Source organism: Heterocephalus glaber, unplaced genomic scaffold, assembly GCF_053883595.1.
Source record: "Heterocephalus glaber isolate CG9 unplaced genomic scaffold, H.glaber_assembly_v1.0 deba00000768, whole genome shotgun sequence".
NCBI lineage: Eukaryota > Metazoa > Chordata > Mammalia > Rodentia > Bathyergidae > Heterocephalus > Heterocephalus glaber.
The window spans coordinates 747,627-772,081 of NW_028258162.1; the positions used below are offsets into that span (position 1 = coordinate 747,627).

Here is a 24,455-nt window from a genome sequence, read left to right on the forward strand (position 1 = left end):
GAGTTATAATTCATAAGTGAGAAATCTCATCCTTTTCTAAAGTGTATAGTTCAATGTTTTTAGTACACTCAGAGTCCTGCTACCTTTACCATTCTCTAGGTTTAGAACATTTTCATCACCCCCAAAACAAACTTCACACTACTGAGTGGTCACTCTCTGTCCCCCTCACCACCCCTTGGCAAGCACCAGTCTCCTTTCTGTCTGCAGGTGTGCCTATCCTGGGCACATCACACAGATAGTATGACAATATGACCTTTTATGTCTGGCGTCTTTCACTTAGCATGATATTTTCAGGCTTTATCAATAGTGTAGCAAGATAATTCTTTTGATTTAAAGAAGTTTTCATGTTCTAAAAGTTTGCTGTGTCATTTAGCACCTATGTTCTTTAGTCTGTCTCCCCCAAATACTGTTCCTTTGTGAAGGAAGAATCCAAAGCAGATCCCTACTAGAGACAGAAAGTACCTTTATTTTCCCAGGAAGGGGCATAATAATGGTCTGGAAGACATATCCAGATTAGTGAGGCTGACTGGTACAACCCAAGTGGCTGTGTTCCACCTCCTTCCCCCATCACGTACCCCAGAACAGCAGCAATTTAATGTGGTCTCCAGGTGTGATCATAACACTATTGAGGTTAGCGGGAAACGACCAGAAGAGTTTTTGATGGTGGAGGGGTTGAAACACAGGGTGTGGATCAGGCCTGGGGAACCAGACTTGCAAAGGTTAATGACTTGGTGACAGAGTGTGAGTGAAGACAGCTGGATGACACTGGGGATGGAGATAGGGCTTGAAGGAAAGAAAAGTCTGGTAAATTGACATCGCCAAAGGAGAATTATCCTTTTTAGTTTAACACGATGAGGACGGTTTTAAAAACTGAATACAGTTTTTAAAAATTTAAATGAGAAGTATGTGTGGTAAGAACTGGGTGACACATCTGCCTGCAATCCCAGCACTGGGAGTCTGAGGCAGGAGGATCCCCAAGAGCTCAAGGCCAGCCTTAGTTCTCTCTCTCTCTCTCTCTCTCTCTCTCTCAATGTGTTAGATCAATTTAATCTCAAGCTATAGGATCAAAAATTTAAAATACCACAGAACTGCCATTTGCCTTTGCTCCTATTACATCTCATGAAGAAGGGGCCTTGGACAGACCGTATTCTTTGTCTGTACTCCATCTGGCTGCCAAAGGATAGCTGCACTCTACCCATGGAGTGTAAAGGGCTCCACAGAGAAAAGGCCCCACTCAGCTTCTCCCCTCTTCAGAGGCTGCCATGTAAAGTTAGGAATTTCTTTACTTTCAAGGCCCCAACTGAGAATGGAGTAGGATATTTGGAGATTGGCCCTGACTCCATATTCCTGGATCTCTTTCTATCCTGTTTGGAACACAAAGAAATGGCCTTAAGGTGGTGAACTGTAGGGTGTCCAGGCATGGTTCTGTTCAGGAGCTCAACAAGTGTTTTTCAGTTGCTGCTACAATTTATCCTCCTGGGATTTTTCCTCATCCTGTGACTAGAGCTCTTAGGGTTTTGATGTATTTACTTTGTTCCAAGTGTGGGTTCAGCAGTGTGTGGTGAGAAATGGCAAAACATTTTCAAGTTCAGTCTAAGGAGAAAACAGTGACTCCTAAGAGCAATTTTGGTATGTCCTTGAGAAGTTCACATTCCCAGTCTCCTAATCCGGTGGCCCTCCTTAGTTTTGAAAGTTTGCGAGTTCCATGGTTCCAGGACTGACCTTCACCTATATTTTATTCCCTAGCCTTAACTACACTGCCAGCGTTAGATATGTATTTCACAGTTGTGATTTCTGAGTTGCATTCACAATACTCCCTTAGGATAATCTGCATTTTTGTAAAGTTTATGCAAAAAAGAATTTGCATTCTGCAGATCTGGTGATTCACAAATGATCGATTAAAAGAAAAGTTTAGCACCAACTGTCACATAGGCTGTAAGATAGTATCCAGTCTGGCAGACAGGAACAGGGCTGACCTGATGGATCAGTCCTGAATTAAAATTCCAATTCTGACTCATCCACTGCACATCTTGGAATTCCAGAGTGGAGTAGAATGCTCATTTCTTGCATAGCAAGGACTTCGGATAAGAATGCTTCAGTAATGTGATATATGACTCATAGGCACCGTAGATCCCTATGCAGACAAGTAAATAACACAATCAACAAGTGTTTCTGCCAAGCCTTTTGCTCTTACACTGAGGTTTTGGCCTGTCCTCCTCACAGCTGGTTTTCATTTGGTTCCCGTGGAATATTTTTTTGTTTTGTTTTGTATTTAATAACAGTCAGATATTTATGTACCGCTTCATCAAGAGCCTCCAATGACAAATATGCCTTTGGAGGCTAGTAGAAGCTGTGGGAAACCCCCATGTCAGCACTCAGCCCCGTTTCCAGCCGAGAGAGACCAGATCGCCCTGGGAACTGACCCTGCAGTGAGTCCAGTGTCTTTCCCAGAATCCTCAGCTTGCTCCCTTCCACGCTGCTCAGGCCCATCCTGGGACCATGCCCTGCCCTGGTTTTTCCTTGTGAAACAGTCCCTCAAGACACAGCCTTGGCCCTCTCTCCTAAATGAGGGGAGAGAAGCAGAAACAGCAGGCAGAGAGCCATCTACTTCTTAGGTTAGAAACTAGAGCCTGGTTTTTGGAATAAAGTTTGGCAGTATCTCATTCAGAACTCACTTTATAAAATGTGTCTCTCTTATTTGCTGTCAGAATCATCTGCAGGGATTTGAGATGTTTAGCTAAGTTGGCATCAGGAAAGGATCCAGCTGGAAATGATAGTGGTGGAGCATGCTCCCCATCCTGCACAAGAGGAGTCTTGTATGGCGTGGTCCACTTGGAGGCCTGCAGGAGAGAGAAAGGAGAAATCATAAACACTGAAAGCCAAGCAAAGACGATGAATGTTAGAGTCAGAACATGAAGACTGGGGCCTCTTAGTTCTAGTCCCAGTTCTGCTGGTGTTCTTATGATGGCTGAGGACAGAACTTCAGTGTTCTGTACGCCAATTTCCCCACTAAAATGAGAGGTTTGAACCACATGTGAAATCATTTGTAGCTCAAAATCACCAGATATAACCAAGAAGGAGAAAGATGGTCAGTTTGTCTATCAAAGTGTTTTAAAATATATCAAAATGATCATCTTTTATACATCTTATAAATATCCTCCGGAATATGTTTTTATCTGACTCCCATGGCCAGAAACATTTTGGGTATCTTTTGAGACTGGGATCTACTTTCAACCTTAAGAGAAGGTTTCCCATACTTTGTTTTGTTTTGTTTCCCCATAAAGTTTATTGGTACATTTTAGGTATAAAATACAGTTACATTCATCATTGGGATCTTGTACCTTTACCTGAGTATCTTGCTTCTTATTTTTTTCCCCTTCCCCTGCCCTCCCTTCACCCCCTCCACCCTTCCCTATTTGCAAAGACTCCATTTTTTTCCTTTTCTCATATTTTTTCTTTTCCCTACCCCTCCCACTTCCCCTGCTCCTTTAGACTTTTTCTTCCTATTACACAATATCAATTATACACTTTTAAAATTACAATATCAAGATCTAGGAGACATTACCACAGATTTTACAGAATTTAAAAGGCTATAGAAAGCATATTACAAAAATCTGTTTTGAAATAAATTTGACAACTTCTAAGAAGTACCTTGGAAGACAAATTAATGAAACTGACTCTGGAGGAAATATAAAATTTGAATAGCACCTATTAAAGAAAGTATATTCCTAGCTTGAAAACCTACCTATATGACAACAGCAGGCTCATGTACATTTTAACTGATAAATGATATCAAACATTTAAAGCAGAAAAAAGGAACACTTCTCCCCTCATTTTAGGAAATCAACATTGTGCTAATCCTAAAACTGGATAAAGATAATAGAAGAAAAAAGTGTGAACATAGATAGAAATTTGTTTAAGAAGGGCCAGGGATTTAGCTCAGTGGTTCCGCCACCTGCCTCACAAGTGCAACGACCCGAGTTCAATCCCCAGTACCAAAACCAGAAATTTGTTTAACAAAACAAACTATTAGAAGTCAGATCTGGCAGGATGTAGAAAGTAGTTTTATTATAGGGATGGCAGTCTTGGTTCAGCACTGGAAGATCCACCCCCAAAAGTCATCATTTTAACAGAAGAAAGGAAAAAGCCATATGATCCTGTCACTAGTTGGAGAAAAAGTATTGGACTAAATTCTACAGCTGTTCATGGTATAAAAGCTATCAGGAGACTAGAAGTAGAACAGAACCTTCTCAACAGATCAAAGACATGTACTCCATCCTTCCAGCAAAAACACCTTATATGAATGGAGAAGATACAATGCTTTCTCCCTAAGGTGGGGAACAAGGGCAGATATGCCTACTCTTCATCTGTCCATTAAACTTTGAAACATAGGCCCAAACCAAAATAGTCTGGCAATAAAAAGAAACAATAGCGTAGGATTGACAAGGTAGAAGTAAAATCTTTATATGTAGATGAAATCATCATCACAGAGAAAATATTAAGAAATCTCTAGGAGCCCCTAGAACTTGTATTTGAATTCAGCAGGATTAGAAAACACAAGGTATATATAAAAATTCAGGTCTGCGTATACTTGCTATAAATGAAGAATTGGATATTGAAATTTAAAAGTTATTAAAAAAATTTAAAAGTTATGTAGGAGTACAAAGGACCTAGAAAAAGAAAAAAAATAAAACAGTGTTGGAAGACATTTAGTACCTAATTTTAAGACTTCCTCTAAAGCTACAGTAATCTAGGTAGTGTTGGTGTAAGGAAAGACATAGAGATTTTTTTTTGATCAAGGCTAGTTGGAGTCCTATGTGCCTCACTTATCTGTATGTCGAGTTCTTTTCCCCTCCTTGGGAAGTTTTTTGCCATCACCTCTGTGAACAGTTTTTTTATGTCATCTGCACTCTCTCCTGTTTCTTCATTGACTCAGATCAGTCTTATGTTATTCTTGTTTGCATCGTCTATCAGCTGCTGGATTGATTTCTCATGGTCCCTTACAATTTTAAAGAAATTTTTCTTTTCCTGGTCACTAATTGCAATCTTATCTTCTGTATCTAAAATTCTCTCCTCACATTGGCTCATTCTGCTGTGCAGACTTTCAATGGAGTTTTTAATCTCCTGGAAATCTGTTTGCATCTGTTTTATGGATTCCACTTGTTTCCTATGTTGGGATTCCATCATGTTCCTGAGCTCCTCTCTAGATTTATTAATCATGTCTTGCACTCTGAGCACAATCTCTGCTGTTATCTGAGAAATTATTTCTGATTTCATTTTTTCCAGATCCTCTTTTGATGCCAGTTCAGGGAGTACAGGTGGTTGTGTATCAGAGTGTTCCATCTTTTTTCCCTTTGGGGTTGCTGTAGGTGATCTGGAAGTCTGGTTTTGAGACTTGTTTATGTGTCTTCTCATTTCGACCGGGATGGCGGGGGTGGGGGTGCTGCTGCTGGGGCCCACTTGGCTCACCTCCTGGGTGCTGGCAGGGGTGGTACGGCCGCCCAGAAGCCTCCTCTTGTGTGCTGGGAGCAGCTCACCTCCTGTGTGCTGGCGGGGGTCAGTTTCCCATACTTTGTCTTGATTGGTGCGTAGTGGTATTGTACATATAAATGCACAATGACACAATACAGCCTTTAGCTTGGCTCATTCTTCAGATTTGGTGCCCAGGAATTTTGGCTTTTTCATAAACTCAGGTCCACACTGACCATACAACGTGTGATCAAAATATATGGTGGATATTTTAAATTTTTAAATTTTATTACTGTAAAAGTATCATGAATCCCCCTCACGGTCCTTCCCCTCACTTTAGATACATTTACCCCATTGTTCTTGCCACTTTCTGAAGCAGTTCTGGAAGACCTCTTTTGTGAGGGTCTTTACCAATTGTGATCAAAAACACTGATGGCTGCTGCCAAGTATCACCCAACAGAAGGGCAGGCTCATAAAAATACAACAGGATGTCCTCATCCACCTCTTTACTGGATATGGCACTGTGTGACTTCTGGCTCTTCCCAAAAGTCAAAATGACCACAAAAGTCCAGTGTTTCAAATCAATTCAGGTTACTCAGCCACAAAAGTACAACTAAAGACACTCAGGAAAGAGGACGTCCAGAATTGCTCTAGAAAGTGGCAAGAACAATGCGGTAAGTGTGTTTGAAGAGGGGGAGGTGAGAGGAATAAAGGCAATGCATCTTTCACTGTAGTAGGTTTTAAACATTGACTGTATGTTTCATTCATGGCTCCTAATTGAGCACTTGATAAAAGTGCTGCTAACTGTCATGCAGCTTTTAAAGATGAGCACCAACACTACCTTATTTTGAGTAATGGCAGCTTCCCTAGACAGTTGAATGTTTAATGTCTGAGCAGTTTCTTTAAAAATCAGCTACATCACAGGATGATCCTTGGGAACATATGAGTAGTGATCCCTGGCCTGGGTGGAAAGCCCTAGTTCCTGTTCAGCCCTCAATACGTGCCCAAAGCTCCTTACATTCAACTGTGGAGGTTACACCTGGCAGGACCTCGTGCCATGGCTGTGTGTGAGACTGGGGTCCTTGACTTAACCTCATTGGCCTTCATCATCCTCATTTGTAGAACAAGATTAATAATTCAATAACCGTGAGCAGTTAAATAAGAGAGCACCTGACAAGGCAGAAAACAGATAAATTGAACTACATCAAAATTTAAAACTTTGTGCTTCAAAAGACACTGTTAAGAAAATTTTATCGATCCCCAGTACCAAAAAAAAAAATTTTTTTAAATCAACCCACAGAATGGGGAAAAATAGCTTTTTGCAAATCATGTATCTCTTAAGGGACAGGGCATATAGGGAATTGTTGGAATTCAGTAACAAAGATATCTAACTTAATTGAATAATGGGCAGGCCTGAAGATGTAGCTCAGTGTGCAACACCTGTTTTGCATGTGTGAGGTCCTGGATTTGATCCCAAGCGCCATCCCCCAGAAGGGGCAGTGGATTCAAACAGGCATTTTCCTAAAGAATTAAGGTGGCTAAAATGAAAATTGTTAACAATTACAAGTGTTGGCAAGGACTGAGAGAAATTAGGACTATCATACACTACTAGTGGGAATGTAACATTCTGCAGCTACTTCGGAAAAGTTTGGTAATTCCTTAAAATGTTAAATGTCTGGATATTATGAGGTCCAAGGATTCTAGTCCTAAATGTATCACCAAGAGGAATCAAAACATGGGTGAACAAAAATTTCTATACAGCTTAGAGCACTTGAAGGATTTTGAATGTTTTCATCATTAAGAAATGACAAGGGCCGGGGATTTAGCTTAGTGATTTCACTGCCTGCTGCACAAACGCAAGGGCCTGAGTTCGATCCCTGGTACCAAAAAAGGAAAAAGAAATGACAAATGTTTGAGGAAATAGATATGTTTGACCTAACTTTGAACATCACACAATGTATATGCATCAAAGCCTCTCAGGTCACTCTGTTTACACATACAATTTTTGTTTTGTATATGTTAAAAATTGTCTAAAACCTTGTACATAAATGCCCCTAAGACTATTCATAATAGTCAAAAAGTAGAAGCAACACAGATATCCACATAGTGATCAGTGAATGAATAAAATGTGGCTATTACATCGGAACAGTAGTGGAGTATTATTTGGCAATGAAAAGGAAAGAATCACTGATAAGCATGATATTATGGATGAACTTTGGGAATGTTAAACTGGTCGCAAGGGCCCTATTGTAGGACTTCATTCATATGAAATGCCCAGAATTTTAAAAACCATGGGGTCAGAATATAGACTGATGATCACTGGGGTCCAGAAATGGGGATCTGGGGGGAAATGAGGAGAGGCTGCTCACAGGCAAGGGTTTCTGTTGGAGGCAGTGACACATCTAGCCTTAGTGATGATGGATGCACAGCTGTGAATGGTCACTGTCATTGTGACTTGACTGGCTATGTGCTTTATGTATGGAGGAAGGTGTTCAAAAGCCAGTGAGGGGCATCTCTCCCTCAGCAGACAGTTGGGGTGTTTCCTGTCCCCTCTGTCCTTCCTCTGGCTCTCTCTGCCTGTGACCAGCAGTCATGGGACTTTAGCCCATTGTGGGGAAGCATGAATTCTGTCTAGATTATGACACCAGTCTCTTCTGACCTTGTTGTGCCTCAGCTTTCAGAGCATTCATCTTTGCTCAGCTCATATAATCCTTTCTTTCACTATGACTGTCCAGTAAATATCCAGGGCAAACCATCGGGGTCACTCCCCAACCACCTCCCTTGGGTGCTTTCTGAGAGGGGCCGGGGGTCAAGATGTCAGCTGTAGCCACAGAGGGAGGGTCTGGGAAAAGGAGAGTGCTTTGTTGCTTACTTGTATAAATTTAAGCACTTTGAAGATACAAATCTCAACCTAGGTCACATTTTTTCTTTAATTTCCCTTTTTTTTGGTATCGGGGATTGAACTTGGGTCTTTGTGCTTGCGCAGCAGGCGGCGAAACCACTGATCTAAATCCCCAGCCCAATTTCCCTTTTTTTAACACAGAATTCTTCCCCCAAGATTTTTTAGTTTCAGAATTCTCAGACACAGAAAATCTGAACTAAGGGTGGATGAATACCCATATTCCTTCCACCCGAATTCAACGAGCATCCTTTGCCACAGGTGGTATGTTGCTGTCACACTCATCCACTTGCTGGTTCACACCTGCATTTCCTCTCCTGCCAGAGGGTTTGAAAGCACGTTTTTTATACAGTGGAATCTCACCTCCAAATCCTCATCAGAACCTGCTACAAACACACATGTTCTTCTGTGTACACAGAATGCCATTATCATGAGATAGTCAGCTAATTATATCATGCTACATAAAATTCAGACCATGCCCACATTTCCCCAGTAAGTCACAGGACTTTAAGCCTTTGTTTCTTCATCAGGGTGGCAGCTTTGTACCTGCAGAGCCTATTATGATATTTAAGCACCGGTCCCTTGGTATGTGTAAACTCAACTGTGTCTTCTCAGTGCCCTTGATGCCCTGTCCCTCCTTCCCACAGAGGTCCTGCTGCTCATGCAGGCTTCTTCCGTGTGACACCCTTCTCTGGGGACCACCTGAGCATGCTGGTCTGATGGAGGCGGCTCAGGAGCCAGCCAGCCCTGAGTGGTGGTTCCATCTTCCCTCTAGGTCTCCAGTGCCTGAGGCTTTTGGAGTCCTGCGAAGGCATTTTCAGTATTTCATAAACCCCAACAGCAATAACCACCCACTCACCCACCCCAGTTCTGGGGGTTGAACCCAGGGTCTTCACGCAGAGCTATGTCCCCAGCCCTATTTTCTTTTGAGACAGGGTCTTGCTGAGTTGCTAGGTTACCCAGGCTGGGCTTGAACTTGTGATCCTCCTGCTTCCCCCTCCCAGAGTACTGGGATTGCAAGCATGTACCACCATGCAAGGCTCAGAATATTTTAGCCTTAAGATTTCACTGACCAACTAAACAGTCAGATTTCATAAGCAAACACTCTGGTCTCTAAAGGGAATGGAATACTGGTTTGCCTGGCAAGGTCAGAAGCTTTGATTGGCAGTGTGTGTCCCTTTGAATGATGAAAATGGTAAGATCCATGGCTGAATCCTGTTGGGCTGTAGGGGTTTTTCAAGAGTGAATCTGAGTGAGAATTTCAAGACCAACGGGATTTTGGGGGCTGGGAAAGCAGAGCCTGTGGCCAGGGCAGGACAGGCTGCCTTCCTGCCACCCATGGCCTGTGTAGGGGCTCCCCAGAGGTGTTCTTGCTGTTGGCCCAGGGCCTGTTTTTTTTAGGGGCTCTATTTTCACAGCTGACCCTTCTCACTTGCAAGCCTAACAGCTGTGATGTGTTGAATTTGGGGAGTTTCCATGCTTTGAGACTGTAAAATTAAGTCGATTCGTGGTTCTCAGCTGTGGGGGGACAGGAAGGGAGGGGAATGTGAAATCTCCCAAGGTGTTTATGTTTTAAAATGAAATATTCTTGGTGTTTTGTCCCAGCTCCTAGCCGCCAACATATATTTGCCGACTCTGCCAAGTTGACAGTGGTGTGGGAACCACAGTGGGTCAGGCTAGCCCTTCCGGGGTGACCGGCATGGGTGTGAGACAATGGGAAAGTGGTTCAGTCACCTCTGTGGGGCTGGGGAGGGTCAGGTGAGGGAGGTGTAGGCCAGAGGGGGCTCAGGATGGTCCCTGCAAGTGTCAGAGAGGAGAGCAGAGATGCGCTCCAGCAGGTGTGGTCTCTGATGCAGAGTACCAAGAGCAGCAGATGCAGTAACATCTGTAAACTCCAGGGCACCTTTGTATCAAGCCTTGTGATACCCACAAGGAGTAGATATGGCCCATTTTATAGAGGAGGTTGCCAGGGGTCCGAAAGGATGTGACTTGTTGATTGCTCTTTGTTCAGCTTAGCAGTGCTCAGCTCACCTGGTCGTGAGGTTTAAACATTCTCCATAAGGCTGGGGGCAGAGAGGGTGCTGTGGATGCATCCAGCTCTGTGACCTCCTGAGCTTGGTCCTTTCCAGAATCCCTTTCGCCATTGACTGCTCTTATTTCCTTACAGTTGCATTCTTGGGGAGCCTGGTTTCTTCCTCTGTATGTATCACCCTGGGGCAGCACTCAACTTTCTCACTCTTTTTTTTTTTGGTGCCAGGGATCGAACTCGGGACCTTGTGCTAACTTTCTCACTCTTTAAGTGGCTTCTCTTAAAATCTGTGGGGATGAAGTTTTCCCCACTGGTAAGCTTGCAATCCATCTCTGAACTTATATTGGGGAAAGGTCAGGCAACGCATAACTTCCTGTCTGGCCTTTCCTTTTTCCTAAGTTGGGAAAAGAAATGAAGATCTGGCCACCACTTGCTTCTGTTCAGAAAATGAAAAAGTCTGTGTTAAACTAGAAGTATCTGCACCCTATTGTTGCTGGACAAGACAATGGACTTTCCAATTACAAGTAGGCAGAGAGCTGTGGGTGTTGGCTTTGCTTTTTGATTGTTTTATTTGGTGCTGGGGAAGTAACCCAGGGCCTCGCCCATACTAAGCCTGTGCCCTACTCCTGAGCTAAACTACATCCCCTTGTTTTCTTTTAATTTGCTGCTAATTGAAAGTATTTGTGTTTATTCTATCTTAATCCTTCTTGGAGGAGTCTGTACCTAATTCTGCCTAGCATTTTATTAAAACAACTTGGCTTCATAAAAAAATTTTTTTTAAAACCTCATTTTCATAAAACACTTGTGTTGTTTCTGCCTAACCTCAGCTGTAAACATCTAGTTGATGTTTTAAAGCCCCAGTTCAGAACCAAGCTTTTAGAAATAGAGTCTGTGTCCAAATATTTATTGGTTTATTTATACTGTTCCTCCTTCCCTCTTTCTTTGAACAAGGACCTGTTCAGATAAAACAGTGGACCAGGCCAAGGTAATAGTAGTTGAGCTGTCTTCAGCTCTTTTTGGTTTTTTGAGACAGGGTCTTTCTATGTAGTTCAGGTTGGCCTTGAACTCATGGCAGTCTTCCTGCCTCAGCCTCCTGAGTGCTGGAGTTACAGGTGTGTGCCACCATGCCCTCTGTCTTCAGTTAGCAATGTGGACCACTGGGGCAGCAGAGGATTTGGGTCTGGACAGTAGGGATGTCCATCCACTCCTGCCACAGACTGTATCACTTCCTGTGTCCTGAGTCCACTGGGCAGCTGGGCTGACACCTATTCGACAGAGGAGGTGGCATGATGTCCTCTGAAACCCTTAGAAGCACAATGCAAACCCTCATTCTTATAAGGTAAAAGACATGAATCAAATGCAAACCTCTTATCAGTTTTTAAATGAAAATGTTAATATTTTTTGAACTTTATGCAAGCCCTAGCTGTCAAAATGGTAGTTCATATTAAATAACTACCAGGGTGTCCGGGATTAGCAATAGGTGGTTTTATTGTGGAAAAACCTATTTAAAAACCGATCTGATTTTGGGTTTTGGGTATATGAATATAAATTATCTTTAAAAAAAAATCTATAAACTTTGTAACGTGAAGCAGTGGCAACTGCTTGATTAAATGAGTTATGTTTTTTAAGAGAACATTTTGTGTCTATCTTGAAATTGGCTCCCCAGGAAGTCAGGGCTCGTAGTCTTTTCTCTAGGTGGCCTCATGTGTTCCCAAAGGAGACGGACCCCGAAATTGGTGAATGCTAGGGTCTCTTGATAAAGTAGCATGAAATTTGGATGCCACCTGCAGGTATCTGACTGTGCTCTCTCTGCTACAACACATAAGAGCATGTAAATGCTGTAGAGACTGTTGTTACACTGTGTTGTTGAAGGAATAATGCAAGAGAAGAAGCCTGCTCATGTTCAGTACAGACATAAGCTTTGGTTTTTCTTTTCTTTTTTATTTGTTTGTTGAGACAGAGTCTTGCTATGTAGCCCAGACTGGCCTCCAAGGCATGCTGATCCTTCTGTCTCAGCCTCCAGAGTGCTGGCGTTACAGGCATGCGCCACCACGCCCAGCTTCAGACATAATTTTTAAGAAGCCTGTTTTTGGTCTGCACCTGGTCGCCTCTGCTGATGTGGAAGCTGAGGAGCTGGAGGCCCCAGCACTGGCTTTGCTCTGGGCCGTGCCATCCCCACCCCGGTCTTCCTCCAGCTTCTTCCCTCTTCTTGCCGAAGCTGTTTCCATGCTTGGGATCTGCTCTTTGCCCTCCTAGTCCTCTGACTGAACCCACTGCCTCCTTCTTGCACCCGAGGTGCAGATGGGCCGCCAAAAGTTCCAATGGGAAAACAACGTGCACATTGAAGGCGGTTGTTATTACTGGGGAGCCAAGGAATAATGTGATCCAAAGAACACTTCCTGAAAATTTAATTGACAATCAAAAGAATTTCCCCCTTTTATCTTTTAATAGTTTTCAAATGATCTGCAACACATGCGCGTGCGCGCACACACACACACACACACACACACACACACACACAAAGCATAAAACGCTAGGTGTCATGTAATGACTGTGGAGTATAAATCTCCCAGGTCCAAGGAAACCCTCTCCCCTTCACCCATCTCAGGTTTTGCTCCCTGAGCATGGCCCTGGTGGGTAACTGCCCAGAAGACTCCTGTGAGTCTCCCTGCTTTTGTTTACATCTTCTCTTCGGTGCAGTGATCCCTAGCTGTAATCCCATTTGCCCGACTCTGCGCCTTCAGGCTGCACCCAGCCGCTGTGTCTCCTCTGGTCAGCATTGTGCAGGCTGCCCATGCCTCACTCTGGCCACTGCCACGCGGTGCTCCCTGGTCCCACAAGCCAGTCTCCCCTCATGGACAGTGTTACAGTGCTTCTGCTTGGGGTCTGCACTGCTGGCTGGCACATCTCTCGGGGCACTATACAGCACTTCTCCAGGTCTGCTTCTCAAGGTGTTTTTTCATTGCCTTCCTCTTCCTAGGAAGAAAATATGATACAAAAATTATTGAATTTATATTACTACTAATTATAGGATACTGTTGGCTCAGGTTTGAGGTTTGGAGGGCACCCAACAATTATAACATATAAGATTTTTTTTCACCCCCCAAAACCCAATTTGTGCTTCTCTGGAGGATTTGATCACCCTAATGAGGCTATGTGCTCCAGGTTCTTTGCCTAGGATCACAATTGTTGGGTCAAAGAAAAAGCACATCTCCAGGTTTATTTGATCGTGACAGATGTTTTCCAGAGCATTTATATCAACCAAAATGCTTACCAGTAGGATATGCAGTTTGCCAGTGGGATATGCAACCATACCAAACTCAGGATGTATCATAGTTTTGAATTTTTGCCAGGCTTCAGGCTTTGGATTTGTGTTTCCCAGTTAGCACTGAGGTTAAAATCTTAACGTTTATCACTCATCTAGACCCCTCTTCCCTGCTGAATTGTTTCTCTGCTGCTCTCTGAAAGCTCCCATATGTTCCACTTGTAAGTCCCTGTTAGGAGAAGGTGCAACAGGGTGTCCTAGGTACTTGGAAAATCTGATGGGATGAGGTGATTGCAGCTCTAATCTCAGAGGAGCTGTTTGACTTGGTCATAGTCCCACACCTCTGGCCTCTGCATCCTTGTTTACTAAGCAAAGTATTGGCTTAGTTGAAGCTGTAGTTATCAACCCTGGCTGCCTATCAGAATGGTCTGGGGTGTTTTCTAAAAATATTTATGTTTGGACCATACCTGGACCAGAAACCCCAATTGAATCAGATTAGAGGGTAGGTTACAGAATCTGTCCAGCCTCACATTCTGCCAAGGTGAGAGCGAGTCTTTAATGCCTGCATGTCATGGTTTCTGATCTCCTGTGGTCCATGCTCTGAATTAAGTGTGCCAGAGCACTGTTCTCTGAGGACTGTTAGCTGATTTTGCAATGAGATATAAACAAGGTGGTCTCCACGATGGAAATTTTCCTCCCATCCTCCCGACATTGGGTCAGTGATGCTTCTAGCTCTAGTCTGCTGCCTACGGCCACATGCTCATCATCCAGCACATGAAGACACTTTGTGTTTTTCAGAGTATTCACCTGCATTTGCTCAGGGATCATCATAGCAATCATCCTCAAAGACAGACTTTTAGTGGCCATCCAGACCTGGTTATGAATGACAGAAACCAAAAGCTTGCTTTGTTTTTTTGTTTTTTAACATAGAACAGTAATTTATTGCTTCATGGAACCAAGCCATATAAACTCGTGGCCCCAAGAATTTTAGAGTGGGGAATGTCATATCAGGACCATCTTTGTTTTTATCACGCATCTCTCTTTCTGCTGATTCAGTTCTTTCAGTGCCAGTAGAGGGTTTCTTTTTTATTTCTTTTTCTTTCAGTGTAGCAAGAAACAGGGGCTGAGACAGTTCCAAAATCTCATTCTTCCTATAAAAACATCTTTTCAGTGGCTTCAAAAGGGAAAATCCCAGATAGAGCCTCTGATTGGCCAGGCCCTGAGTCACATGGCCACTCTGGAAGGGCTGCTCTGATTGGCCACTATGGGCTGGGGTGATTGGCAGTTACCTCAGAACCACTGGTTGAAGAGAGACAGGGAGACTGTCCCCCAAAGGAGGGGGTGAGTGGGTGCATGTTGCTGGGCACGGGGCACAGGTTGAGGAAGGTCCTCTGTGAGTCCATTTGGCTCTTAATGCTACTCTTGTGTATGTTCTGTCCCCTCTGAACAATTCCGCTCTTCTCTGTGCATTTCAGAATAAGGGTCATGACATTCGAGTTCCCAAATTGGCTCCCAGGTTTGACTTACTCTGCTTTCTTTGTTTGCCCCCAACTCTTCAGCTAACCGAAGATACCAGAAAAGGACTGTTTATTCATTGAGTCCTTTAGAGAGCTAGCTAGGCAGCAGCCCTCCCTCCTACGCCTCATAGAAGAAAGGAAGTCCCCCAGCAGGAGCACAGTGCTGCTCCCTTTCTCCCTAAGGCCCAGAGGTATCCTGCCTGGGAGAGGCCATGCCTCTCGGGGGCAGTGCTCTGGCCCCTTCTGGGACCTGTCGGACTCCGGAGCAGATACCCTGTGATCAGGCTGAGCTTTTTCTTTCAGCCCAGGTGGCCATGGTCAATAACAGCATCTTGGGCCCAGGCATGTGCCTGTAGTCTCTCTACAGTCTAAGAAATTACTTAGCATGCTGGAACTTGTTGATAAACCCAGGTCTGTAATTAGGAACATAAACGACACAATGCAGGCCTCACACAAATGAGCTGTTGGGGGTATTACAGGCCCCTGTGGGTTATTCCACTGAAGAGCAAGAGGGGGAGATGCTGGTGGCTGGTGAACAAATTGCTGCCAGATGTAGATTTCAATAAACACCGCGCCTGTTGCTCCCCTACCCAAAAGTGCTGGGAATTGCTCAAGGCAACAGAAGGATCAGTTAACTGGAGCCAGTCCGGAATGAGTGGAGCCTCCTGGGTGTTTGCCCACAAGACAGGCCTTGGGGGCTTCTCTCCCACCTGCTGCTTTATACCAGCCAGACCCCAGGGAATCCAACAGAAGCCTGGAACCAAATAGACGCCTGGGTTCAAATAGGTGTGGTGGGATGAGACGGCGGCGTCAGGAAGCTGGGGAGCCTGTGGCGTGTCCTGTGATGAACGAAGCACCCTTCCCTCCACCAGACTGAGAACAGGAGGAGGTGGGCTTACAGCAGTGACTGCACCCAGCCGGTGTCAGGGCTTCGGGAGCCGTGGGAGTGGAGCCTGGAGGCTGACAGGTCTGCTTCCCTGGTACAGGCTGAGAATGGGATGCAGGTTCCAGAGCCCCGCCACTGTGCTGCACCTCTAAAGGGGAAGGGAGAGGAGGGCAAGAGAGAGTGTAGGAAACCCGCAGAATGGGCCATTCGGAGTGTTTTCCCTGCCCCTTCCTCCTCTTGGTTATGACTTCCTAGCTTAAAAAATCAAGCACCAAAGAGACAACTGGCCAAAATCCCAGTGCAGCTTTAGATCGCCAGTCCCATGTTTTTCTGCTTCCCAGACAGAGTTTGGCCTCCAGAGGGCAAGGTGCACACCTTTCCCCTCTGTTCTCTCCTCACAGACTGACAGGTGTGTTGCCTGTAGGTCCTTGGGGAAAAATACACAGTGGTTGAACAGCAGCAAAAATGCAGGTGCTTGCCGTGAAAATGCCTTAGCTGCCGAAACCACACTTTGATTCTGAGTTCTGCAGAAGATCCAGGGGCCGGGTGGCTGACTGGAAGCCCTGGAGTGAAAGCCTACAGGGCCTGCTCTGCATGGGGCTTGGAGGCAGACCTGGGCCTGCCCCTGAGCTTCTGGGGTTCCCGGCTCCCCAGGACAGCGGTGACGTCACGGCCAACTCAGGCTTGCTGTGTCCCACTCTGAGGATTTACCTGGGTTCTGTCACTTGACCTTTGCAGCAGTTTTGTTTCATAGATGAGGAAATCGAGGCACTTGAAGCCCACGCATGTTGGCCCAGGTCATGTCACCAGTAAATGTGAGAGGCAGGCAGTCTGGCTGCCGAGCCTGTGTCCTCCCTGCTCAGCAGAGCCTCTCCTGCCCACTCGCCAGTCCTGCCCAGCACTGGCTGAATTCCTCTTCTAAATGACAGGCCTTCCTATCTGCAGCCATGATGTTCAAGTCCCTCAACCTCTGCTCCTCAGATTTGTTCTTCAGTAGATCATCACGTCCATGATTCTCACCTCTTCAGGTCAGAGACACAATTTGACCTGTGCAGAAGACTCTTGGGGAGTAACTCCCACAAACCAAACTCATAAGTGCTTGATGGACACAGTCATTAGTGCGGTTTGTCCTGCTCTCTGCTCCCTGCACATTCACGAGGAGACAGTTGGTAATATGAAGGCTCCACGTTCGGCTCACAGAGCCGTAAGCACTTGTATACCACTGAGGATTTCCTTTCAGAAGGTGCATCTTATTCATTTCTACAGTGGCAGAGACAAGAAAAAGTCTTTGCACACCAAGCTCCCTCTTCCAGAGCAGGATGGGTTGTGGTTTTCTTGGTTAAATCACCTTTCCTGAGTCCATACCTCTGCCACTTAGTGCGAAGTCAGAATCCCCCATCGCCACAACTGGTTTTCTGCGAACTCTTTAGGTGGTGACAGTGCACGTGATTGGTGACTGTGGGGCCTTGGGTCTCACCAGGTCTATCCTCCAAGGCTCCCCCTGTCCTGATGTGGAGACCCTGGTGCTCCTCCGTGAGCATGCCGAGTGCAGGTGCTGTGGCACGGGAGGACCAGAAGGCCTCTCAGAAACCAGGGAAACTTCCCTTGGTCTCAGTGGGATGGGGGAGACAAACTGAGGGCATCTGCTTGTTCATTTAGGCAGTGCTGGAGATTGAACCCAGGGCCTGCATGCTGACCTACATCTCCAGGACTTTTTATTTTTTATTTTGAGACAGGATCTCACTAAGTTGCCACATAACCTAGGATGGGCTCAAACTTGCCATCCTCCTGCCTCGGCCTCAAAGAGTGCTGGGAATATGGGTGTGTGCCACTGTGCCTGGCTTCAGGTCATGCATTTGAAACAACCCCAAGCTTCTGAATCCTTGCCAAGGGCAGGCCTGGGACAGGCCCATGATACAGTCGGAAGGAAAGGTACAGGTCTCTGTTTGTGGGCCCACCTAGTGTGAGTGGAGCTGGTGGATCTGCCTGGTAGAGCCCAACCCAGGAGGTCAGTGGCCCTCCTGGACCAGCGTATCACTGGGATGAAGGAGGCCCCTGCCTTGCGGTGAGGGTGGTTGTGTTGCTGCAGGCACCAGACGTGCCACTGTCTGCTTCCAGCACCTTGTGTGAGAACTGGCATCCACAGCAGAGTGCGACTGCTGTGCACCTGCAGGGACGCAGAGTAGCTCTGCAATCCCCAGGGCCAGAGAAAGTGATTGATGGTGGCCCTGGCTCTCTCTGGGGTAATGAAAGTGTTCTGGAATTGGTGGCAAGGCTTGCACAGCCCTGTGAATATGCTAAAAGCCACCCATTGTACACTTGAAATGGGGAAGTGATGGCCTCCAGTCTGTATTTTAAAAATGAAGGCGTGGTGGCGCACACCTATAATCTCAGCGCTTGGGAGGCTGAGGCAGGAGAATCCCAGTGAGTTTGAGGCCAGCCTGGTCTACATAGTGAGTTCAAGGCCAGCCTGGAATCTATAGCAAGACCCTGTCTTGAAAAAACAACAAAGAGCCGGGGATTTAGCTCAGTGGCACTGAGCCTGCCTTGCAGGCAGTGAGTTTGATCCCCAGTACCAAAAAAAACACCACCAACAACAAAAGCATGAATGAGAAGGTGAAAGCCACGATAAGGCTCACAAGGCACATGAGCAAGCAGTGCGACAGGGAAGGGGCTGTGGGCTTCTGCAGAGCTGGCTCCTTCCCAACAACCTGAGCTCCTGGAGTCAGAGCTGGGAGTCAGCAGTAGCCAGACTTCTTTACACCCGCCACCACGAAGTTCACAGTAGAGGGCGCTGTAAAACTCAGTCACCTTAGGGTTGAGGATCCCTTTGGGTCCGGGGACTGAGGTTTGCAGAGTACAGTGGACCCTTGACATGAACTCGATGGGTTCACAAGGGAGGGTTGGTTGTAAGTCAGTACACTGAGATGTGGATGTTTACCTGGGTCCACGCCATAGATAATAAGAGGCAATGAGTCTTCCATTAACCTAATTAACCCAAGTTGTTCGTATGTCAGGCCAGTTGTAACTTGTAAATTAGAAGAGACTGACTCACTTTTGGACAGAATGCAGGTGTCAGTGTTACGAACCATTCCTTTTAGTGTTTTCATTATCAGTCCTGTGTGTAGCACATGATGACCCCACTTCTTGTGGGGAGCTGGTCTATGGATATGACACATCGTCATTCTTTCTACATCCTCCTCTCCCTCTCCCCTCCTTCCATCTCTCGGTCCCTGTCTCTTTTTGCAAAATCTTTAGTATTTTTAATGCACAGCAACATCTCCCTCTTACTACCAGTGCCCCGTGTTTCACCAGCATTCACCAAGCACCCACTGTATTGCCAACCAGGGGCAGGACCCATCCTTCCCCGAAGGTGGACAGTCTCATTGGCAGCAGCAGGTGTTGGGGGGACAGACCAAGCCACAGCCCTGCAGTCTGTTAGAACCCAAGAAGTTTGAGGGAAACAGATAATCCCTCCTTTCTCACCAAGAACAGAATATCTACATCACCTTGCCCAGAGAGAGGCACACTCCATTTAGAAGATCCTCCCCCTGGCCAGGTACGGTGGCACACACCTGTAATCCCAGCGCTCTAAGAAGCTGAGGCAGGAGGAGCTCAATTTTGAGCCTAGTCTGCATAACTTGGCAACTTAGCAAGACCTTGATTCAAAATTTTAAAAACAGCTGGGGATGTAGGTCAGCATGAAGGCCCAGGGTTCAACCCCCACTACTTTAAAAACAAAAAAAAGCTGGCCTTGGTGGCACACACCTGTAATCTCAGCACTCAGGAGGCTGAGGCAGGAGTATCACTGTGAGTTTGAGGCCAGCCTGGACTACATAGTGAGACCCTGTCTCAAAAATTTAAAAAAAAAAAAAACAACCCAAACCTACCAGATTCTTCCCTGTCCAGTGAAAAGGGGTTGGCTTGGTGTTGCTCCGGCCCAAGAAGAGGCAGGGCATGGCCTGGTGCTGAGTGACCTCACAGTGTGGAAAGGCCTTTCCACAAGCTTCACTAACTTTTTTTTTCCACTGAGAAACAAGCCAGGATGCTGCAGGGTAATTCTGAGAGGTCTAGAGCCATCTTCATAAAAGAGAAGACCAGAAAACTCAGGAGGAGAAGAAATGTGCTTGCTAAAAGAGAACATTCTCAGACCGCTGCCCGCCTCAACACACAACAGCTGCAGCTCAGTGGCCTGGCCCACAGGAGAGGGAGATGAGTGCGAGAAGAGGGTGGGTGGCTGTTTAAAAGCTGTAAGGCGCTGCAGCTGTTCTGGCTGGGTTTTCTCATTTCAGCGCTGTTCCAGCTCTTTGTCTTCTGTGGGGCGAATTCATTTGGCACTCATGAGTCACAGTGCCCACGCATCATCTCTCGGAGTGGTCTACGGAAGGGGACAGGGCACCTCGCACCGGGCAGATGGCAGTTCAGTATCCCTTCCCGGGTGGGCTGTGCTGCCTTCGCCCACACCACACACATCAGGACTCTAAGAACCATGCACCCTGGTGACAGGCGAGTGCCGGGGGACATCTGGAGTCTGCGGGCGAGCTGCACATGTCGAGGCTGATGACCCCTCCACCAGCTTAGCTCTAGCTTGGGTGCTCAGCTGAGCCTAGGAACTGCACTGACAGAAGTCAGTGGAGTGGGAGAAAAGCACCCAAGTTCTGTTAATTCTCATGCACAAACGGGACCCCCATGGGAGAGCAGAGACCACAGATGCGGCCAGTGCAGACAGCTTGTAAACCTTTCAGACCAAGGCCGCTGTGTTTGTGAAGAATAAGACAAGTCTGGCCTGGGGTGGTGAGTCCTAAGGAAGCTGGTGTCAGGGAGATAAGGGTTATTTCAGTTTGTTTATTTGTACAGATCCTTTGCAGACTCAGCCTGATCACTGGTGATAAGACTTACTTCCTTTCTTGGTTCAAAGAAGCCGTCTTTCTCAACAGAAATGCTGTGCCTTGCTACAGGCAAGAAAGGGCAGCCCAGATGGTCCTTTCTGTCACTGCTGCTTCCTTGGCACCTTCACTCAAAACAGTCAATATTAAGTTGGGCATGGTAGTGCACATCTGTAACCTCAGGTCTCGGGTGGCTGAGGCAGGAAGATCACCACAAGTTCAAGGCCAGCCTGAACTACATAGTGGGACCCTGTCTCCAAACAACCAAGCAGTCAGTATCAATTTACCACCTTTGGTGTGGCGTCTTTACTCCTTCAGTGGAAGGGTAATGACCCTGATCAGCTGACTGGTACTGTATGTGCCATACACGCACACTCACATGCAGGTGTTCAGTGCCAAGGATGGAACCCAGGGCCTCATGTATGCTAGGCAAGTGCTCACCACTGAGCCACGCCCCAGCCCCAGCCCCATCTCAACGCTTTCTGGATTTCACAGATGTAATCTTTCCTCACAAGGGTTTTATGAGGATTAGGGAAAAGTCAACAGCAGCAGAGGAAAGTCTGTGTGCATAAACGTCACCATCACTGCCATCTGGACCTTGCTAAGTTGAGCCTTTCTTGTGGGGTGGTATTTCCTGTACTGTGTAGCCAGCGGATCCGGCTAGCAGTTTTATTCAGGTTTCCCTGCAGAGACACAAAGCTCTGTAAGGTGGAAACCAGAGTAGATCTACAGGGCTGTGGCATCGCTCAGTGGTAGAACACACACTCAGCATGTCCTGGAGGAAAGAGCCGAGGGCTTTTTTTTTTTTTTTGGTACCAGTGATCGAACTTAGGACCTTGCACTTGTGAGGCAGGCAGTGGCATCACTGAGCTAAGTCCCCGGCTCTTGGAAAGAGCGCCATAAGACAGCACTTCTGTGGGGAGCACAGACTTGGGCCATGCCACCAAGGGGCCATGTGCTTGCCAGTGTTTGTTTGGAAGTTACCAAAACGAGAGAAAACTTAACCTTTGGAAAGATAACAGATTTACTGAAAACTCTGGCTTTTAGAAAGTCAGCTTTACTTCCCTCAAGTACAATTAGTACATATAAATTCTAATGAAATCACTTGAAAAAAAATGCCATCCAGATAGAGCCACATGTCATGCCAAGTAAGGTCTACTTAAATGTAGCCCCAACTGGGCCAACAAACTGGAGATTTTCTGAGCACCTTGTTGAATGTTTGTGTCCTTTTAGGGAAATGAGTTACTGATTTAAGTAGAACTTTGCTCTCATGGAAAAGTCCCGCGGTTTCTCATGGGGCCTGTTCTGTCTCTACCCAGTGGCACTGGCATGTGCCACCTACCTCGATGCCATTTCTGACGTGAGGTGGCCAGGCCAGCAGTTCTGGACAATGAGATTCCTGAGGACCCCTTCTGCCCCTTCCTGTGCTGCACCTGGCTCTTCCCAGTTCTGGGGAGCATGAACATACCTGGGGCCTCTGCTCTCCTGAAAAGTGACCACACACTATCAACTCGTTGTTCCCTGTGGACCAGGGGCCCCAGGAAGGCTGATGGATTCCACCCACACCCAGGGCTGTCTTCAGCCCTGCGGATTTAGCCCAATCCTGTCACAACCCTTCCAGCCTCTAATCCTTAGTTCCCTATGTAAAGTTTCCATTTGCTCTGTGTGTTTTCATTTGTATTTTGAGGTGGGGTTCATTTTGCCGAGGCTGGTCTCAGAGTCACAATCCTCCTGCCTCAGCCTCCTGAGTAGCTGGAATTACAAGTGTGTGCCACCCTACTAAACCAGGCACTTAATCAAATTGATTTACTCACTGTCCCAGAGCATCTCTGAGCTTTAGTCACTCCCTGTCCCTACTCGTCAACTCTATCTACAGTTAATTATTTCTTCTCAGAACTTAATACCTAAACTGCCTTATCATGTTTTTTCCAAGTTTTATTTCACTGAGCTTTTGCAGCATTGTTTTTACTGTTCTCTCTCTTTTTGAAACTTTATTGACATATAATTCATACACCCTACAACTTATCCTTTCAAATGTACAATGTGATCATTCAAAAAATATTGAGTTGTGCTGGGCGTGGTGGCACACACTTGTAATCCCAGCCCTCAGGAGGCTGAGGCGGGAGGAGTACCTTCAGTTGGAGGCCAGCCGGGGCTACATAGTAAGTTTAAGGCCAGCCTGAACTACATAGTGGGACCCGATCTAAAAAATAATAATAGTAATAATAATTGAGTTGTGCACCTGTCACTGTGCTGTTTACATTTTCATCACCTCAGAAAGAAGCAGGCAGCCCTAATGTCCCCAGCATCATACCCCCAGTTCCCACTATCTCTTGAGCACAGAGGGTCTTCTTTCTGTTTGTCTGGATTTGCCTCTTGTGCACATTTCACATGGATGGAATCCCACAGTGTGTGGTCTCTGGTTGGCTGCTTCTGTGACGCTTTCACATTGCATCCGGAGCGCATATCAGGGTGCCATTCCCTTTGAAGTCTGGGCTTTGTTTCCCTCTGTGGATATTGTGAGTCAGGCTGCTGTGACCTGCCACACCCTGGTGCAAGTTGTTATGTGTACCCGGGTTTCAATTTGGGGTACACCAGGAAGTGGGGTTGCCAGGTCCAAGGTCACTCTGTCTTGTTCTCTTCTGTGGACAGCTTCACACCTTCCCATATTTAACCCTGCAGTATGGAGCTTATCGATACTGCAGTATGCCTTCTCTGGGAAATCTAAACCCAGCAGGGCAGAAGTAAGCCCATCTTTTCTCCATGCCCCACAATACTTACCACCACGTCTGCCTAGCAGAAAACACAGTCGCCATTTGGCGATGAACGTGTAGTGGGAAGTACAGGGGTACCTCAGTACTGCTCATTGATTGGTTCTGGGAGGCGTGGCAAGTACCCAAAATGATGAATACCAGACAAATGGCTTTAGCTGGAGAGGGTAGCATCTCATGAGGCAATGAGACTGATGAGTGGAACCCGTCCATTGAGTACCAAATGACAAGTACTGGGACAAAATTTTCATATCAAAATTCATGAAGTACCAAATTCACATGTTTCAAAGCAGTTGAGTACCAAAGTGTGACTGCAGAGACTCCGGAAGTTCTCTAGTTAGCTTCACTTTTCTTCTGTCAGGCTGTGTCTGTACTCTTAAAGTGTTTGTCCTCTCCAAGGCCCGGGTATCAGGTCACCGGATGTGCAGATGCCAGTGTGTGAGCCCCGTAGGTCTAAGCATCTCAGTGAGATGAGGACGGTCAGCTCCCCACAAAAGCTTCCCAGCACCCCACAAGGTCTGCACTTGCTTATGGCCAGGAGTTAAAGTGGTCAAGGGCACAGTCAGAGCCACCACAAGGCAGCTTCAGCGGCACAGTGAGGAGAGGCCGCAGCTGCCTTCGGTGCCCAGAGGTGAGGTCAGAAGCCGTGTTTTCCTCACTCTTGCAGCAGGAAGGACTAGGGGAGCGGCAGGGCCTGGCTATGATAAGCAGCTGCTTTGAAGTCTACCGTGTG

At 46.3% G+C, this 24,455-nt stretch overlaps 1 protein-coding gene across 1 annotated transcript in view; it reads left to right on the plus strand.

Moving 5' to 3' along the window:
• Atg7 (autophagy related 7) overlaps positions 1 to 24,455 on the plus strand; it is a 247,482-nt gene that overhangs the window by 153,215 nt on the left and 69,812 nt on the right. The window contains 2 exon segments of the mRNA XM_087207180.1: positions 24,301 to 24,388; positions 24,390 to 24,455. Of these exon segments, the coding sequence (XP_087063306.1) occupies positions 24,301 to 24,388; positions 24,390 to 24,455 (154 nt within the window).